The sequence below is a fragment of the Salvia miltiorrhiza genome, chromosome 4 (assembly GCF_028751815.1).
Source record: "Salvia miltiorrhiza cultivar Shanhuang (shh) chromosome 4, IMPLAD_Smil_shh, whole genome shotgun sequence".
Taxonomy (NCBI): Eukaryota; Viridiplantae; Streptophyta; class Magnoliopsida; order Lamiales; family Lamiaceae; genus Salvia; species Salvia miltiorrhiza.
This window is the reverse complement of record NC_080390.1, coordinates 52,033,379-52,054,215: the sequence shown is the minus strand read 5'-3', so window position 1 is coordinate 52,054,215 and position 20,837 is coordinate 52,033,379. Positions and strand designations below refer to the sequence as shown.

Genomic DNA, 20,837 nt, shown 5'->3' with positions numbered 1-20,837 from the left:
TAAAAATTGTCTTACCAACTAAATTACACCCCTACATTAAATATGAATAATATTGTAACCCACTTTATGGGTTGAAATTATGAGTTGAGCCCATCGGCCTAGGCCCTAGTCCTCATCAAACTCATCACAAAAAAATGTCATTTTTTTTCCACAGTCTAATTAACAATTCATCCAACGTAATTAGATTTAAATAAGTTTTAATAAAAGATTTACTAATTTCAAATAAAAATTTATTCAGTAGGATATCACGTCAATTAATAAAAATTAAATATATATTTATAAAAAGGAGGGGATGGGGCCAGTCTCACGTTGCGACAGAATGCACCCAAGATCACTAAATAAAATGGGGCTAGTCTATACATATTTTTCTAACGGGCTCATCATCATTAAATTAGACCAGAATTAAATGAGTATAACAATTCGCAAAAATTGTAAAGGTCATACATTTGGTGACAATATTTAAAAGTCATTTAGTAAGTACAAAATGTGTAAAAATAATGGTCATACGCATATTGACACCTTAATGAAATAATTTTATTTTCTTTAATAGTAACCATTTACAGCCGACTCACAAATCAGAGTTAGTTAGCACATACATTAAAAAAAATGTATTTATAAAATATCCTAAGTTGCATCACAATTATCCATTCGTCAAAAAGGTTGCACCTCCGAAAAATTAATATTTCAAAAAAAAAAAAAAAAACACTTATTTTAAATCTCATTTTAATAACAAAAGTTACTTGCCCCTCATAACCACACACTTATAATTTAACCTAACTGTTACACAAGACAGTTTGAAATCCAATATCTATGTAAAGATTTTGACCTTAAACACACAATTTATTGATCCAATCAAAATCAAAATAATGTTTCCTAGAAATATCAAATATGAAAGTCACGTGAGCATGAGCATGTTATTTAAATTCTGCAAAAGGGCTTGTATATGGAAAGCACCATTGCATTCAAATTAATCATATAGATAGACTTTAACAGAGGGAATGGCGAAATCTTACCAATAAGAAGTGGTAGAAAGACAGAAACCAATAATTCCAACAGAAATAAGTCAGTGAGAGAGGACTCCAAAAACATGTCTGCAAAATTATCAGTATCCGAGATATTCATATGAACTTCGGCGCCAAAAAAGATGGGCAGTTAAGAGACCGATCAGCTCTGCAGTGACAAATACCGAATCGGGATATATTGTTCCTGGCAAGGAGCCAGCAAGAAACATTAGAGAGAGTGATGTCAATATCCGATCATGTACTTAGTTTGCATCTCCCAATAGACCTTTGATTGCTTAACCATGTCAGCGCGTTCAGCAACTAGCCGCTCCTTCCAGTATTCCTTGCGGCTACCAAATTCAAAGATTCAGAATCCACATGCACAAACGAAAGAAAGCACAACAATGAAAATTCTCAACTCACTCTTTCTTAAGAAGCAAATCCAGTTCCATCATGTGGACTGCCTTGGTGTACACACCAACCTGCAGTCAAGGCAAATATTACATTTCGAGAATGGTCCGTGCATACTTCAGCTTTTCCTGAGCTGTGGGAAAACTTCAACTCCCAAATACTAGAAGCATACAGCTAAAAGTTGTATGCTATAAATACGCATTTGCAGCCTTACCTCTCTGCAGACAGGACATTTTGATTCCGTATTTGCAGCCTTAAGGCCCTGGAAAATCATAACCGAAGCTGCAGAGCAAGCACATGATTTGCAGAAGAGATGCCCACAACCCAAGGCATATGGATTGAAAACTAAATCCTGACGATTATTAAATGATAACATGTTTACTTACTCAGTTGCCAAAGAAGAGATAAAAACGAAGCATATCTGCTGTCCCTAAAGAATTTATAATCAAGAAAATAACCTTACCAAGCAAATTGCACAAGTTAGATCGTATTCCAATTTTATGCTATCTGGGAGGATCAAAGTCATCGTGGGCCCTGAAGCAGTTAAGTCAAAAGAAAATGGATTTTCGAGCACACTGGAGTTTTCACATCTTGGTTGATTGAAGTTCTTACAGAAAGCCCCTAATTCTATTAACCAAGGTGACTGCAATATTTCCATATGCTCTGCGCGCATTTTAGATTTGAACTTGCTTCCATTGGCAGAACTATGTATCTGCATCAAGTCATTAAGGTAGTGAAGAATGTACAGAAGAAAAACATGAACAAGCATAGGATTAGGAATTCAGCAATTATCGGAACTAACAGCAAAACTGGTCACTACTTACTTTATCATACTTTTTGAGAATTTTCCGCATGGCCACAGCATTCATCATAACATATTCAGTTAACATCCGACATTCTTGTGCTGTCTTTTGCTGGGGGCTCACAAAACAATAGCGCAAAAATGTAAAATATCGCTGTGCTCCACCGTGGATATGAAATTGGAGGAGCTGCCTCACTCTTGAACTAAAGCATCCGCCGATATCAATAGCCTCCTTCATCAGCTCAGAGAAGAATTTCTGATCACACACTACATTATGCAAACGACAACATTATGAATCTCGCTAGATCTAAACATCAGCTAATAGCTTGGAAGATATAAATGACAAAGAGAAACAAATGATGAAATGCATTTGTAAGACAATTCTCTGTAGCCTCCAGATTCAATAGCTGAGACATGCGTACAAATTCGCAGGTTGAAACCATCCAGCGACCAATAATCAGCACAACAATTTGCAAATCACTGTATCAGGCAAGTACATTAACCTCTCAGAATAATCTTCATTCTTGTGAAAAATATGGTGGAGGATTGTAGTTGTAAGAATGTGAACCACATATCTTACAAAATACATTTTGCAATCGAAAGAGCTGGAGATAAGTCCTCTCACAGTCTGACAGTTCTATATCATAATCATTGAAATTGTCATCAACACAGTTCATAATGAAAATACAAGATGAGTGCCCATTATGCAGCTGAAATGACTTTGTTCCTTAGTATCTAAATATTTTCTTATAGAATCTCAGAAGAACGTAACAGTAAACTTAATACATATGCCTCCTTGATAGAATGGCAAGGACTATAATGCCTATATGCTTCCAGACACCCTTTTCTTTTCTTTTTTTCTTTTTTTTTTTTAAAAAAAGGAACACATAGTGAGAGGGAGGATAGGGGGAGTAGCGTCCTGTACGCAAAGCATGTATTTTGGTACTTTTTTCACTAAATATTTTTAAATTTATATCAGAAAATATTTCTGAAACTATTTGAAGAGTCATTAACACACATACTTCTTTAAAGCTTCTTGGCTGTTATGAAATCCTAGAACTCACAAAAAAGAAGATAATTAGTGCAATGGAATGCTTGAAGGAATACCATCTTTTAGGGGATGCATGGCATCCATTATGCAACAAAGGTCTAAGTTGTGCGCTGAAGAGAAATGCCAGTTTAAATCCCACTACATCCTAATTTTTTCTGCAATTTCTCAAAGGCCACAGCATTCTTGTATTTTGGGATGGAAACTCAATTCAGTATTTCATTACAGACCATTGAGAAGATTTTTGGAAGCTCCAAGCTGCAAAAATCTAGAATTATTCTTATTCTAGCTATCAACTCTACGATATTATACCTACAGGATGAAGAAGTTGAACAAAGTTATTTCTCTCGCTTTCTTTTGCCTTGTTTTTCTCTTTTTCTTCCAAAGGAGAAACTTTGCAATCAATACAAGGTAATATAGGATGTAAATTAACTTCAGCACTCGCAATGAGGACCGTATCCATTGTCATCAGGAGAAACTTTGCAATCAATACCAGGTAATATAGTATTTTTTATCAACTGTCCAATCTGAATGAGTTTGTCGACAATCTTTCTCACACGATAGACTTGTGCGGTGATAATGCAGCTCATGGAAGCATAGTCTGTGCAAGATACAATATGTGCTGAAGTTTGGCTTACACAGTTATACTTCTATACTGTTGACATTAACCATTAAGCACAAAATACTGCTCCATCAGCTATACATATTCCCTTTCACAAAACTATATACATTGTCATTTTTCTAGGTCAGCATTAACTCTTAACAAAACAGAATCAATAACAACCCCCTAAGTTCTACTACGCTTTTTATATCCTAACACTGAACAAACAATAAAATTTTCAAGAATCTTTCAAAAAATAATCTTCTCAAGAATAACCAAACATCTTCTAAACTCACACCGTCACACGGTTGGGAAAATGCATGAAGTCGCCTCTCAATCAATATAAGCCACACATATACGTTGAAATAGCATAATCGAACCAGTAATTGAAAAGAGGGGCAAGCCATTACTGACATTGGCAAGACTCAAATTGGCAAAACTGAGAGAATGCAGCTTCATCTCCATTATCATCCACGGCAGTTGAAGACGGGGAATCGTTGATAGCCCTACAACGTCTGCATCTCTTCAGCACCTTCTTAAGGCGCTTGTACTCAACATGGCGGCAATTCTCCACGAACCTCTCTTGATTCGTTTCCAGATACTCGGAAAACTTCTCCCCAAACTTCATCCCTGCAGAGTTATCACTCCCGCATCAAATTGGCTTGATTGATTTCAAGTATTCGCGGCTCAAGAAAATTGAAAATCTGTGACGCCCACGCCCATAAATCGGAAAGGGAGCCTTAGTTAAATTAAATGGAGAGAAGACGGTGGAGATGATTGAAGAAGAAGAAGAAAAAGTAGCAACAGAAGCGGCAGCGGCGCAGATTTATACGTCCGCGTTTTTCGTAGGCAGCAACAATCCCTATCGCTAACCACTGCATGCATTGCACTTGTTGCCATTTTTCACTATTTTATTTTCCATTTACGAAATTTATGAAGAGAATTCTGATTTATTTATGACACGTGTCATATTACAGCAAAATACATAATTCACTTTACAAATAATAACAATAGAGTAGCACCAAAAAAATATGAGATATTTGGAAATATAATTCAATCTCCTACACATAGGATACAATTCGCCCACACCATTATTTATCACGTGGGAATTAGTGTCTATATAAACAACAATAAAATAATAAGTAATGCTACGCACATAATTAGATATTTTAATTATTTTATATTGTGATCATTTAATAAGTTATTAATTAATTTTAAATGAAATTGTATTTTACATAATTAACTTACACAATAATTAAGGAAGAGTTTGGGACATTTCCTATTTATATTTCAATCTTTGATTCCATAAGTGACGAATGTTTTTCCTTAAATTATAATGCGTTTTCAATTTATACTAGTAAATCTATTCGTACATGCATGATGAACAATGAAATTAATTGATATATTTAAATAAATAAATATTAATATTAAATAGAACCAAAATGTAAATAAATACAAAATATATTTCAATAAATAAATAAAAATTTCATATACTTAACATAAACAAAAACTTGTAAAGAGTGAAAGTAATAGAGAGAGAGAAAATGGTACGTATATTTTAAATTTTGAATTTTTCATAATTTATTTGTTTTAGTTTCATTTTTGATGATTCTTATACCATATTAAAGATTTTTTCACGAACTTAAATTTAAGATGAATATTGAATATTTTTTCACGAATCAAATCTAACGATATTTAGAAAAAAAAATAATAATAAAAGAGAAGAAAGAAAATTTATAGAAGAGAAGAGAGAGAGAAAAAAAGGAAAGAAATGAAGGGAAAAACTCCTCTTTTATATATTATATAGATTTCTAACAAATTTAAAATTTGTATATGGCATCAACATTATTTTTTTTTTTTGAACGAAAAATAATGTTATAAAAGAACTTACAAATCTATTTATCGTTACTATAAATTAATTTTCTCAATGATATTCTCTAGTTAATAGTTATAGATTAAAAAGAGTGGGAATTATCACTTTTAGCCCTTTTTCATAAAAATATACGGTGTTAATAGGCAAAAATGTCATACTCCCTCCGTCCCGTTAATAATGGCACGTTTCTTTTCGGTACGGAGATTAAGGAGAAGAAAAATAGGAAATAAAGGTGTATGGTCCACATGATTAGAGTGTTTAAGGATTATTTATTATTTCTAATTTATCAATATATAAAAACATTTATTTCTTGATTCATTAAATAAATATTGTATCTGTAAGTAATTAATCATTTCTTACCATTAACACTAATTTCACAAAAAAAAAAGTTTCTAAAGTACAATAGGTAGGAAGATTGCATTTTTTTATCTTAATTTTATTAACTTCATCAGCAGAAATGCAATCTCTTCTATAATACGATTAAGCTTATCCTATGTGGCAGCCCTCAAATCTCTTCTTTTCAAATTCCTTAGCCTACGTGGCATATATTCTCCCAGCCCTCAACACACGCTTTAGGTTATATTCTCCTCCACACACGCTTTACTACCAATTCACCCAGCCGTCCGTTTACTGCCTCAATCACGGTGCAAGCAGCGTTTCTCACCCAGCCGTGCGTTTACTGCCTCAATCACGGTGCAAGCAGCGTTTCTCACCCAGCCGTCCGTTTACTGCCTCAATCACGGTGCAAGCGGCGTTTCTCTCTTTTTGCTTGGAGGCTGGAGCGTTGACTACCAATTCACCCAGCCGTCCGTTTACTGCCTCAATCACGGTGCAAGCGGCGTTTGTGCTTCATTCATACCAATTTCATTCATTTTTTTCATCTTCTCATCTAAAAATTCTCTCAATCTCAGCCAATCTGATTCATTTTTTTTTTCATCTACTCCCCTAAAAATTCTCTCAATCTCAGTGACGTTTCACTACAATCAAGTCAAAAATTCACTATAAAACATTGTCGGAAAGATTTATTTTTTACCATGTTCGATTCTTTTATTTTAATAACCACTGATTTTCAAAAAACTTCACAAATCCGCCGCTCACCGGGTGTTGGGAACGGCCGTTCGACCGTTATAAGGTGCGTTGTCCCGTTGTCCGAATAGAGGTTATGAACAGCCAGAACAGAGGTTAGGAACAACCATTCCCATGATTTAAAGTTATGTAAATGTAAATCTTTCCTTTTATTTAAACATATATGATATGGTATTGTTCACCAGTTGTTTGATAAAATGCCTAAGAATATAAGTGAGATTTTAGATTGTGTTGATTATACGCTAAACTTAAATCTATATGATACAGATTAATTGAATATAAGTGGAACCAATATGCCTAAGAATAATTCCCATGAAATGCCTAAGAACAACCATTCCCATGAAATGCCTAAGAATATAAGTGCGTGTTTGGTATATTGGTAAAATGAATCAGATTGGCTAATTCACTGAGATTGAGTGAAATATTTATAGTTGTTTTTGAAACAGCCAGGACAGAGGTGATAATTCACAACCATTCCCATGAAATGCCTAAGAATATAAGTGCGTGTTTGGTATATTGGTAGGGATGTGCCTTGATAGATTAAATTAGGATACCAAGAATATAAGTGAGATTTTACAAAACTTGATTTGTTTGGCATTGTTATATTGTGTTGGTTTTTGTTATACATTTTGTGTTAGATTGTGTTGCTGATGAATTTGGTTATTCAAATATTTATAGTTGTTTTTTATTGTGTTTCTGATGAATTTGTTGATAGATTGTATTTCATATCATATATATTGGTTTATGACTTTTTTTATAGCTGTCCACATGTCGACGACTAATTGATGTATACGCTTGAGTGCCCTCGACGATAAAATGAGAAATAAAACTGTAACTGTCAGAATCCTTCGCTTGTGGATTCAAAAGGACATGTCAGGCAAAGAAGGCATATAAATGATTGTAGTCGACGAATGGGTAAAATTTTAGTGTAAATTCACTGTCATTCCAATGGTCCAGTAAACGTGGTTCTAAAAATGACGCTTTCTTCTTATGTAGGGTGATAAAATCCAGGCTTCCATCTCTGCAAGCTACAAGAGTAACTTTTTGCCTTTACTCAAAGAAGGGCAAATAACAATGATAGAAAAATTTCAAGTGTTGGAAAACAAGCCCAATCTCCAAAATGCAAAGATCAATCATGCGTGTAAGATTGGCTTCAGCCTTGCTTCGAAAGTGTCAATGCCAAACGAAAATGTCAAAATTACCGAAAATGGTTTTGATTTCATTTGTTTCAAGGATATATGCATGCACGACCCGACATTCGTCGTGGGTAAGATTTATTTATTATTAAATATAATACATTTTTTTGTGATTTACAATGATCATTTTCAAATTAATATTTTCTTCATCATTTGCAGATATTCTTGGTGAAGTTCAGACCCCAATTATTAACATTGATTGGGTGGAATTCAAAAATAGCAAAGTTTCCAAGAGTGATGTCATTATTACTGATACAGAGTATGACTTGGAATTATTATTTTATTTCAATCTTAGAATTTTCTTAAATTCCATTTTCATGTGTATATTATATCATTTAACTACTACTTAACAATTATGATTATTTTAATTGAAAGAACCAATATATATATAGGGTGTGGTTCTAGAGAGAACTACATTATTTGTGAGAACGGGAGAACCATCAAATCTAATGCATCCACTATAAAAATTAATGCATTCGCTGTTAAAATTAATGCACTAAAAAAATTTAAAAAAAAAATGCTCCCTTCAGGATTCGAACCCAGGATCTGCATTCATCCAACAAGATGCATCCACCGTAGATCTTGATGATCGAATGGCTGAAAATGGTTCTCCGGTCTTCTTTTATTTATGGTTCTTTCCTGAACCTCTCCCTATATATATATATATATATATATATATATGTGTGTGTGTGTGTGTGTGTTAATAGGGGAATCTACCCACATCTATAATATGTCTTGCAAAATTACCCACTTTGAAAGTCAAAGACCGAAAAGCAAGTTTGATGGTGATGGGTTGCTTGGTTTTTTGTGTAAAAGTTGATGATGATGGAAATTGTGTAAGAGTTGTGTAAGAAAACAGTTAAAATTGGTACAAAATGTGAGAAAATGTCAACTCACGTCACTTTCATGCATTATAAGATTAAATAGATTTGCAAATTTATAATAAATTAGGGGACGTTTGTATGTTACAAACATTGATAAGAAGGCCAAAAAAATCACAAATATGTCAATTCTTAAGATTTTTTTTTTTTCTGAAACCAGTGAACCATGTATCCGCCAGTAATTCGTAGCCGGCCGCAGTAGCCGCTGAAGTTTGTTACTGGCGGCTACTATTCAGCGGCTACTATTTACTGGCGGATACTTGTGTTATTCGCTGCAAAAAAATATTTTTTTTCATAATTAACATGATTGTGAATTTTTATCCTTCGTGATCTTTTATTGTTACATATGCACCGTTATTTTTAGATTTTTATTTAATTTTACAAGGGGAAATATGAGAGATAGTGAAATATTTACAGTACAAGAAGTACATATGGATGGGAAATATGAGAGATAGTGAATCTGCCAAAATTTGGATTATAGTGGGGGTAATAACACTCACTTTATGCATGATTTGACTACACATAAAATAATAGACTTGCACATAAAATAATAAGAAATTATATACCAATTATTTTGAAATTCATATATTCGGAAATGAAATAATAGTCTATAGCCAAAAAGTAAAGTATCCGCCATTAAATTATTTTCTTTATCAGTAGCCGCTAATAAAACATATATGGCGGCTACTGGGTCTTTTGTACGATTTTCTGGCGGATACTGGGTCTGTGAGGAAGAAAATATTATTTTATGTCAAAATATGTATAATTGTTAATTTTTCAGCTTGTTATGAATGTTTAAATATAACATACGCATTACTCTTTTGTATTTGTTGCTTTTTTTTTTGTTAATTTTATAGTAAAAAATTAAAAGTACATACTGAGAAGGTGACTCTGCAAAAATTTTGGTTGTAGTGGGGCATTAATGCTAATTTTATGCATGTGTGAGGTGACATGCAATAATAGATTGAAGCCGTATTGAATGAACACTACACTTCACGTGAAACGTTTGTAAGGAATCAAGTTTAGTCCTTATAAGGCTGCATTTGTGAATGACCAAAACACAAATTGAAATACTCACCTTGAATTTCAGAAATTCAGGCATACTCTAAAGATTTGAGTGGTTTTGTGCGAGAGCAGGCAATTTGTGTTGAATTTCAGCCCGAAAAGGTGATTCTCCTGTATTGTTTGTATAAATTATAGTTTGCATGTTTAATCGTATGTTGTTTTTAACGTTGAGAGCATGTTTTACATTATTTTAATGAATTTCTTTATTATCTGACATTTAAAAGCTTTTTAGAGAAATATTAAACCTGTTTCTAATATAATTGAATGTTTTGAACAAAAAAACTAAACTATCCGCCAGAATTTCATTAGCCGCCGACAATAGCCGCCGACCCCACAAGGTCAGCGGCTACTGGTGACGGATAACAATATTCTGGCGGATACTTTATTTTTCGAGCTTATTGTGATGTTTTAAACTTTTTAAGCGTATTTTAATACTATATTTTATGTGGTTTTATAGATGGAATTCGTGAGATACATATATGTGAGATACAACGGAGTCGTCGATGGTATACACTATGTTGGCGGGGCTACGGAGGTCCTTCCCCTCTTAAAAGAAACAGTTGCGAGCCTGATATACAGCATCAACAATGTGCTGACAACGCATTCGTTGAGCCCGAACTATCAATTGTATTATTTGGCGACCAATCGATTTGGAAGGGAGACGAAATGCGTAATAAGTGACGACGATGATGTGCAAGGCTTGTTGAAAACTGCAGAATATCCCATGGTGTACGTTGAGCACAACAACAACCCGGTCGAAGAAGCGTACATCCCTACTTTTGATTTTGGCCAGGCTTCGGGATACGGATATGATGAAGCACAATCTAGTCAGTATGAGACGTCGTATCATGCTCGCGAGAGCGCGCCTCCAACACAGTACTTTTCATGGGATGGGCAACCGTTGGACGAATCCGCATGGAATCTGAATGAAATGTGCGGGAGATTCAACCAGGTGCGGACGGATGAAGCCGTACAACCTGAAGACGAAGCCGAAGAACCTGATGACGATTCTGATGAAGAAGACGAAGAATACGATCCAACGAACGAGTCGGGCACAGATTCTGCCGCCTCTGAGGATTTATTAGACGATGATCTGATAGAGTTCACGGCGACCGAGCGAGCAGGTTGGATCCGACAAAGTAGAACCTGTCACGGAAATCCGACGGACTCGACCGGTGATCTATCTAATTGGATAGTTCCGTTGATTCCAGTGGACGCCACGACTTCGCTCGTTGCTCACGAGAGTGAGCTGTCCAGAGTTGCTGATTTGGGGAAGAACTCTTTTTACAACAGTAAAGAAGAATTGGTCCTTGCTGTTGGCTTCTGGAATATGAAGCAAGGGGCTGAGGCAAAAGTTGTACGCTCAGATCAGGGACGCCTCTATTACAAGTGCAAGCACTCTGATAAGTGCAAGTTCGATGTGCGTGCATCTTGTCACGGCGGAGGGATGTGGGGAGTGCATAAGTTTAAAGAGCACTCTTGCGAAGGGGAGTTGGGCATTTTGAAACGAATAAAGGCACATTCGAATGTGGTTGCAGCTTATGTGGAAAAAAGAATACGCGATGACGGAGAGGTCATTAAGCCGAAATCTATTATGTCGGAGTTGTTACGTGAATTTGGCGTCAGAATCAAATATGATGTCGCGCTGCGTGCAAGAAATCTCAGCTTAGAGAAGATATACGGTCGCATTGATGATTCGTTCCTTCTTCTGCCCAAATATTTGTATGACCTAAGTCAAGCGAATCCAGGCACCGTGATGGATTTGGAAGTAGACGAAAACAACCGGTTCAAACATCTGTTTCTTGCTCTTGCGGCTTCCATCACACCTTTCTTCTTTTCGCTTCGGCCAGTGATTGTGGTCGACGGCACACACTTGAAGGGGAAGAACAATGGCATTTTGTTCGTCGCCGTGACAAAAGACGCAAACGAGCAAGTTTTTCCGTTGGCATTTGGTGTCGGGCCGATCGAGAATGATGAGTCATGGAAGTGGTTCCTCTCAAATGTGAGACAAACTTTTGGTCAGCCCGACAACTTACTAGTTGTCTCTGATGCGCATGTCTCCATTGCTAATGCTGTGAAGAGCGAGTTACCAAATGCTACTCACGGTCTTTGCTACTACCACTTGCAGAATAAAATTAAGGGCTACGGGCAAGCTGTTGTTGAGCTTTTCCGCCAGGCTGCATACGCCTACACGGACTCAGAATTTTCACGTGCAATGTCAGCTATGGCTCAATTGAAGCCGGCGGCGTACGGGAAGTTGATGCGCGTAGGCCCTGAGAAGTGGGCACGATCACAAAGTCCGGTGACCCGTTATAGTTTTCTTATATCTAATGCTGCCGAGGCTTTGAATGCCCGTTTGTTGTGGGCCAGACGCCTTCCTATATGCTCCATGCTGGAGGCAATCAGGATGGTTCTGGAGCAGTGGTTCAATGACAGACTTGCGTCTGCGGAAGAGAGCGATGACCTTCTTACTCCAGAGGCAAAACAGAAGATAAGTGCGGAGATCTCAAAGAGTCGTCGCTACACTGCGAAGAGGACCTCCGAGAGAAAATACAGGGTTCGTGCTGGTGATCGTCGCTTCATGGTTGACCTTCAAGCGAAGAGCTGTGAATGCAATGAATTCGACCTGGACGGCATGCCGTGTTCTCATGCGATCGCAGCCATTACGTATGCTAAATCTATTTTATTATAAAATTACAGTTATTAGATGCCTACTAAATATAATCTTTCTTTTCGCAGTGAGGCGAAAGAGCCAGTGGAAGATTACGTGGAAGCTTACTACCTGCGGAGTTCACTGGTTCAAACATACTCCGGTCCAGTAAATCACTTGCCTCCCTTAGAGCACTAGGAAATTCCGTTTGAAGTTGCAACTGATATTGTTTTGCCAAACCTTTCTCGGCGACAAGCTGGTCGACCAAGAGAATCTAGAATTCCTTCAGCTGGTGAGAGGCCGACTCAAAGGACTACTACAGCGGATGCATCAAGTAGTCTGGGAAAACGAGCACCCAAAACCTGTGGTCTATGTGGCTCGCCTGGCCACACACGTAGAGCATGCAAGGGTACGGGCTGGGAGCAGTAGTTTAATTTCCTTTTATATTAAATTTCGATGGATATTGATGTTTTTTCATTCCACTAATTGATGTTCTGAAGTTGGGAGTATTGGATACTGATTGAATAAATTTCGAAGCGGTATCATTTGCATAATATCGATGAACTAGCAAATACCATGGAATGCTCACTATCCGCCAGTAATTAATGGTTTAGCACTAGTAGCCGCCCAACAAAAAGCATCAGCGGCTACTGGCCCCGGATATGTATTTACTGGCGGATACTTTAATAATTAGCGGTTTTTTGATGTTTTAGAAGCTATTGTGCTGCCTGATTTGAAATATTTGAAGCAGAAAACACACGCCTTTAGTAATGACCAACATGGACATGTCTTAACAATTATGAGTTGAAATTATGAATGAGACTTTGGAGAAGTGAACAATGTTTTATATAAAAGTTTAGTTAATAGCATAAAACACCCAAAGTATGCTTTTTTATGCATTAAACTATCAAATAAGACGTTTAACGCAAGTAGCCGCCAGAAATTAATTACCCGCCGTGATTAGCCGCTGAAATGTTTTGAAGCGGCTACTTCTTGCGGATAATTATTTACTGGCGGCTAGTTGCATAAATCATCTTATTTCATAATTTTATCTAGGATGCAAGTGGAAAATCATAGAAATATACTCAAAAAGATACGGCAACCTCTAATCAAAACGTCATTTGCATAATTATCATTTAAATGTACAAATACATAAGCTATTTCGATGCGGGGATGCAAAACTCGTAGATGCTACTGCCTATCTTGCGCCTATAGTCGGCGGCGTGCCCATTGCCCCACGCAAGGCTCGGCGAGCCTGATATCAGACGCTCCACATACATGCACGCAAAAACACCGGAGCTGCATTGATCTGGCTGCTGAAACTGCTCATTCTCGTCGGCATATTGGATTTTCAACCTTCGCCATTGGAGGTTTTCCAACGGGTTGTTGACAATCGTGGTCCTTTCGAACCACTGGGACACTTCAAGCATCTTACCCAACAGGCACTGCAGCGGATATAGGGCGGCGATCACATCGAAGCGCGGCTGCGCCAGGGTCTTGAACAACTGCGAATCGAAGATGTCGCAAACTCCACTCAGCAAATCCACTCGGCATGTAATGTAACGTCCACACACATGTATAGGCAAAATGAGCTGCACACGCAAATGCAATTGGTGAAGAGGAAATAAAAAATGAACTACTCCAACATATTTATACTGTAGATATATATGTGTACCGTTGTGGCATTCATCCAAGAGCCATGAGTCGAAGATACCCCCTGCCCATGCACCATATACATCTTCTTGGAATGCGGTTGCCATGTAGCAAAAACTCCGTCGGAAAATATAAACCGCCCTTCTGCCTTCGCGGGAAACATTTCCCGCCACGCTGACATCAACTGCGTGAATTCATCATCGAAATATTTCTGCAGCAATTAAACATTATATTAAAAGCATATTTGATTATAATTCTGTATCCAATAATAATATTTAATTAAATGCTTACGAATAATTCTGTATCCAATACGATAGTGGTCCTCGCATCAACACCGTCTATCAAGTCATCACCCCTCATCAACCTCGATCTCATCGTCATCATGTAGCAATCAACAGCCTGCACGTACTTAAATGTTAGTAACAAGTGACCAGACTTACATGATAACAACTGATTCATAAATTAACCAACATTGGACGAGAGGTCAGTCCTCGTGTTTTGCATAGTGGTCCAAAAGCTAAACGGGAGAGGGTGTTCGCTCTCTGCCATCGACATCGTCCGGTAGTTGCCACGGTTGCCAGCTTTCATCATACGATCAAACCCGTCAACATACTGTGAGTCGACGGGTCTCGGCACGGTGCTGTGCACGTACGGTGATCGAAGTGCAGCCGACGGGTTCCGTTCTCGGCGGCTTCTACGTGGAACCTCTGGTTCACAAATACTGAGGGGAACAGCAGCTACTGCCTCAGAAACTGCCTCAGAAACTCCCTATAATTCACTTAAAACAACGCAAGTTAAACAATGTTGACATAATTTTAATTAAATGACTTGTAAATTTAATGCAACGACAACATACCCCACTAAACTGCTTCCAATACTCGTGCATCTCATCTTGAGTCATGATCGGAGCCGAAGAACGGGCCGGCTCAAAAGGGTATGCTGAACTCGTGCCCGGCTCAGCCCACGAGTAGCGTGGCCCACCATAAGAACTGGACGCCTCGAATGTGGGCATTTGCCTCGTACCCATGTGCGGAGTCTGCAAATGCCCAAAACTAGTCGGGCCACCAAACGGATCATGCTGCCACTGCGGGGTGTGCATGGCATCACCAGTAGTCTGTCCCACCTCTCGTGCAGGAGACTCATGTGCAGGGGATCGGTGATGCGATGGGGCCTCTGAGGATGTAGGATGCGCCGGATCGGAGTCGGGCTCGGGCTGGGGCTCGTGTCTCCTGTCAGAGTGAGATCGTGGAGCAGGTCTGGGCACGTGAACATCAGTGCTATGCGAGCATCGGCAACGCATAGCATCCAACTTGTCCTCGAACCAATTCTTAATCTTCCTGAACAGGCTGTCCTCCACGTTCCTCGCTACCCGTTCCTCACTCTCGCGCATCATGTGCTGCATGCGCTGCCAATCCTCCTCGCTCCACTGTGACCGTGCAGGAGCATCCTCGTGCCTAGGCCTCGGGGCTCTGTGACTGTGAGACCTTCGACCAGAATCAACGGGGTGATCGCCCCCAATGCTCTGATCGTGATGGCTGCTGCTCGATGAGGTGTCCACTATTTGTCCCCTCGGGCGCTTGCCAGTATCCTGTCTCATACTGCGACGCCGAGGTTGATGATCAGGAGCATCCTCGTTGTGGTCCCCACCAGTATAGCGCTGCCGAGGCTGCCTATGACCAAAGACTGCCGGCTCTGGTACTCGAACCCCTATCCCGGCATTGACGCCTGCCACCGATAGCCAGTAAGATGTCTTGGCCTCGTACTCATCGGGGACCATCTCCCATATCCCGTTCTCCTAGAAACAAAAAAAATGTAGTCAAACATTAATATTCATAAAATAAAATAATATTAACAAATAAACAACTAAATTATTACCGGAGACTCAAAAAAACTCTGTAACCCATCCAACTTGGTCTTCACGAACGTCCACCTCCGAAATCTAGGGTAAACCCCCGCATTGCATATGGCTATGGCTGGGCCCAAATAGGGAATTTTCTCAAGACCCCAAATGAATAGGGCCCAAGAAGGACCGTAGAAGTGATACTTTTTACAATCCTGTTTGATTGTGCTGTGCTTCAACCTGTAGTTCAAGCTTCTATACGCGCACGATCCCCAAGGAAATCTGGAAAAGGCCGGCAAATCATCCACCAGCTTCCAAGTCCAGGACTGCACGGGTCGTCGCACGTCCACTCCTAATACAAATGCGTGTAGCACCAATAAGTGGGCCACACGGAGGTACAACCCGCCGTCGGGGTCTTTTACTGGATTGTCGGTGTCGAAATATTTATCGGCCAGGTCCCGCACTGACACCGGCTTAGAGCGGCAAAATTTTCTAAATGTCTGAGCGCCGCTCAGATCGTGCTCAGCCTCGGGGTCAAAAGGATCATCCCCAAAGGACAATCCTGTCACGAGAGCGAAATCTCTCGGAGTAAACTCAACCTTCCTCCCGTTGATGTGGAAGGAGATCTCATCATCCTCATTGAAGGCCGTGATCTGAAGATGACGAGAGACAATATGGTGCAATGCAGCATTGCACTTCTGGCCCGGCTGCCAATCCAACATAAATCCAAAGCACCCCTGCCTGAACGTATTCTCCAGTGCAAAACCGCCAACTTCTGTTAGTCTCTGGACTACTGTCGATAGGTAATTAATATTGTTGTACGAACTGATCTCAACTGTTGGACGATTGATTTGCTCGGGCCTCGAATAACGGACCTATTCAATACAAAAAATAACTCAATTTACAAAACATAATGAATTAACAAACATCAACTAATAATAACGCATAATTAACTATTAAATTACTGGAAACATAAATAAAAAAATATAAAACCACAATAAACAAGTATCCGCCAGTAATTAATTTTTTTAAGAAGTAGCCGCTGGGTTTTTTCAAACCCGGCGGCTACTTCTTAAAAAAATTAATTACTGGCGGATATTAGGTAATTATGGTTCTATATGTTTTTATTAGTATGTTATCAATTTTTAAATTCCGAATAACCCAAAAAACGTTATTATTTTATGTGTAATACAGTAAAATTACCCTAATGATCTAAATAGACGATTAAATATATCTAAATATGCTTCAACTAAATAAAAATTCTAACAACACTGAAACTATACTCAAACTTGTAACAACACTCAACTACACTATATAAATACTATATATCTAAATCAAAATTCAATACTATACAAATACAAAACAAATAAATTCAACAAGTGTATCTAACACATACAAAACATATATAACTAACATATATAGCTAACATTTTCTTACAAGTACAAAACAAAATTCAATACTATAAACATAATGAATAACTCAATTTACAAAACATAATGAATTAACAAACATCAACTAATAATAATGAATAATTAACTAGTAAATTGCTACAAACATAAATAAAAAATATAGCACCACTATTAAGTAATATCCGCCAGTAAATAATAATTTTAGGAAGTAGCCGCTGGGTTTGAAAAAACCCGGCGGCTACTTCTTAAAAAACTTAATTACTGGCGGATATTACTTTATTATGGTTCTATATGTTTTAATTAATATGTTATAAATTTTTAAATTCTGAATAACCTAAAAAACGTTATTATTTTATGCATAATACAGTAAACCGTGAATTTTAAAAACGTGATTATTTTAAAAATGTAGTATACTTACTTGGTTTGAAGAAGAAGCCATGGCGTGAATGGATTTGAAGAAAGACCGAATGAACTCCTCGTTTGAAAAAATGAAACAGCGGCTGCTTCTCACTCTCCGAAGAAAAAATTCAGTATCCGCTAGAATGTGGTGATGGTGCGGCTGCTTCTCAAAAATTCTACCCTAATTTAACATAAAAAGTTACCCTAATGGGCCCTACCCAAGATTTCGACCTTATCAAATCTTCAATGTGGTCAAAGAAACCCACAAAAGCCGTGCCAAAAGTATTCCAATACCCGTGAATTACACTTTTCTGCAAAGCCTATAGATTCCCATACTAGAGTTGCCGGTTCAATTGTCCAATCACAATTGAATTAGCTTTAGCTCTTCAAAATTGAAAAAAATACAACAACTAATAAATAAAATTTATATATATTGTGATATAAAAACCAATTATAAATGACATGGTACTATTATCCGCCAGTAAAAAGTATCCGCTAGTAGTAGCCGCTTAGGGTTTCTTTCACGCGGCTAATTCTAGCGGATACGAATTACTGGCGGATACGTATTTTTTAGGCTCTCTAATATTTTACTGCTTCATAATATATGATTATATATGTTTTTTATCCAACATTTTCTATTATTTTATGTGTTAGGCTACATTAATTCATGTTAAATAAAATAAAATCAAAAATTCGAGACTTATTACACCACTATGATCCAAATTTGTCTAAATACAAGCCTATTATGTATTTCTACTTCATAGAATATATTTTAAAAAAAGAATACAAAATTAAGGTAAGTTTGTGTATAATAAAAACGTAATAGGAGGATGTAAAAAATTGTACTTTAAGTATATTTGGAAACAAAAAAAAATTTTGAACCTAATGTATACATTATCCGCCAGTAAACAGTAGCCGCTAGAAACAGCCGCCAGTATAAAAAACCCGGCGGCTATTTCTAGCGGCTATTTTTTACTGGCGGATAATGTATACATTAGGTTTAGAATTTTTTTTTGTTTCCAAATATACTTAAAGTACAATTTTTTACATCATCGTATTACTGTTTTATTATACACAAACTTACCTTCATTATTTTCAAACTTAGGGCATTATACGTCAATCATCTTACAATAATTGCACATTTATCTGGTTTTGTGCATTTTTAACTACCTATCTTACACATTTTCTTACACAATTGTACTTGTGTAAGAAAAGTGTAAGAACTTTTACAAAAAACCAAGCAATCCATCACCATCAAGTGTACTTTTCGGTTTTGACTTTCAAAGTGGGTAGTTTTGTAAGATGTTTTATTGAAGTGGGTAGATTTAATTCCAACCCTATATATATATATATATATATATATATATGGTCAGCTTTAATGGAGACCACTTCCCTATATAGAGAATAGAGACCAAATCAGAGTCATTGATCTCACCAAAATCAATGAATCAGATTAATCATAATTCTTCAAGTTTAGGAAATCCCGTAAATTCCTCATTTTCCAATTTTTGGAACCAACAAATATTATTATGAATTTACGAACATACTAATGTTCGTCGATGTGTTCGTATAAAAAATAAATGAACATACTAATGTTCGTCGATATGTTCGTATAAAAATAAATGAACATACAAATAAACATACTTATGTTCGTAAGTTCATAATAATATTCGTTAGTTCCCAGAATTGGAAAATGAAGAATTTACGGGATTTCCTAAACTTGAAGAATTCGGTTAAATCTGATTCATTGATTTTGGTGAGATCAATGGCTCTGATTAGGTCTTCATTCTCTATATAGGGGAGTGGTCTCCATTGAACTCTTCCCTATATATGTATACACACACACACAAAAAACATAGAAAATATGAAGTGGGATAAGAATGTGATACACTGAATCTCAAATAATTTTTAAGAGGTTGGCTCACTCCTGCTTATCCTTCATAATGAGATTCTAATAATTAATAAAAGGTTGCACACCAACTTTAATCGAAATCTAAATATTCTAACACGAATTTATAAAATTCATTTTTATACACCAACTTCAATCCGTGTCCAATTTTTGCATTGATTTTTTTTTTCCCAAGTTTTTTCCTATGTGTCATTGACGTGGCTTTGTCGGTACACATTTTAGTATTTTCCAACCAACGAGCAAAACATTGTATTTTGTGACCATTAAAATGTTTTCGTTTTAAATGAAAGTTGAAACAAATATAAATCAATGCATTACAAACATTAGAACCCCAATTTTGTTTCTTCTTCTTGTGCGTCCACGCTCATCTCTCATATCTCTCATCTCCTGAGCTATATAAGAGAACATCATCTTCTTCATTTGCAAGTATCCTAAACACGATGTCTTTTAGTTCATTGTTCTCGTCTTATGGTAGCCATGTAGTATTTATGTGCAAGTGCAACAAGCCATCAAAGGTAGAAACTTCAATAACCACTAAAAATCTTGGTCTGTTATTTTATTGTTGTGGCTTACACGAGGTAATTTCAAGTATTTTGTAAATTCATATTCTTTGAGTGATTTTAATGTTGCGTTGGTGTTATATATATATGTGTGTGTAGTGTAATTTATACTCCATCCGTCCACGAAAAAGAGTCCTGTTTCCCCTCTTTTTTTTGTCCACAAAAAAGAGTCCTGTTTCACTTTTAGTACAATTATACCCTTCATGGGCTTCAATATTTACTTTACTTTGCCATTAATACATCTACCTCAATAACTAAAAATAATTCACTTAATTCCTTAATTAACACTAATTCTAATAAAACCCACGCACACACTCACAAAACACACACAACACACACATATATGCAGCGGTGCCCCCCTCCTCCGCCTCCTTCCTCACCGGCATCGTCGGCTCTCCGGGAACCACCACCGGTGCACCTCCCTTCTCTCACCTCTCGCCTCACGCCCTCTCT

General features: G+C 37.2%; 1 protein-coding gene across 2 annotated transcripts; it reads right to left on the bottom strand.

Moving 5' to 3' along the window:
• Positions 1-824: 824 nt before the first annotated feature.
• Positions 825-4,797, bottom strand: LOC131020447 (probable E3 ubiquitin-protein ligase BAH1-like). Of its 2 annotated transcripts, XM_057949251.1 has the most exons (7): positions 4,278-4,797; positions 2,237-2,481; positions 1,876-2,124; positions 1,627-1,764; positions 1,425-1,483; positions 1,288-1,351; positions 825-1,206 (listed from the first exon to the last, which is right to left on the bottom strand). In XM_057949251.1, exons 1-7 carry the CDS (start codon positions 4,489-4,491, stop codon positions 1,165-1,167), a joined length of 1,011 nt encoding a protein of 336 aa, XP_057805234.1. In that variant the 5' UTR covers positions 4,492-4,797; the 3' UTR covers positions 825-1,164. The 2 variants fall into 2 exon arrangements, with proteins under 2 accessions (XP_057805234.1, XP_057805233.1); XM_057949250.1 differs by having other exon boundaries at positions 842-1,351; positions 4,278-4,792.
• Between the last annotated feature and the right edge of the window lie 16,040 nt (positions 4,798-20,837).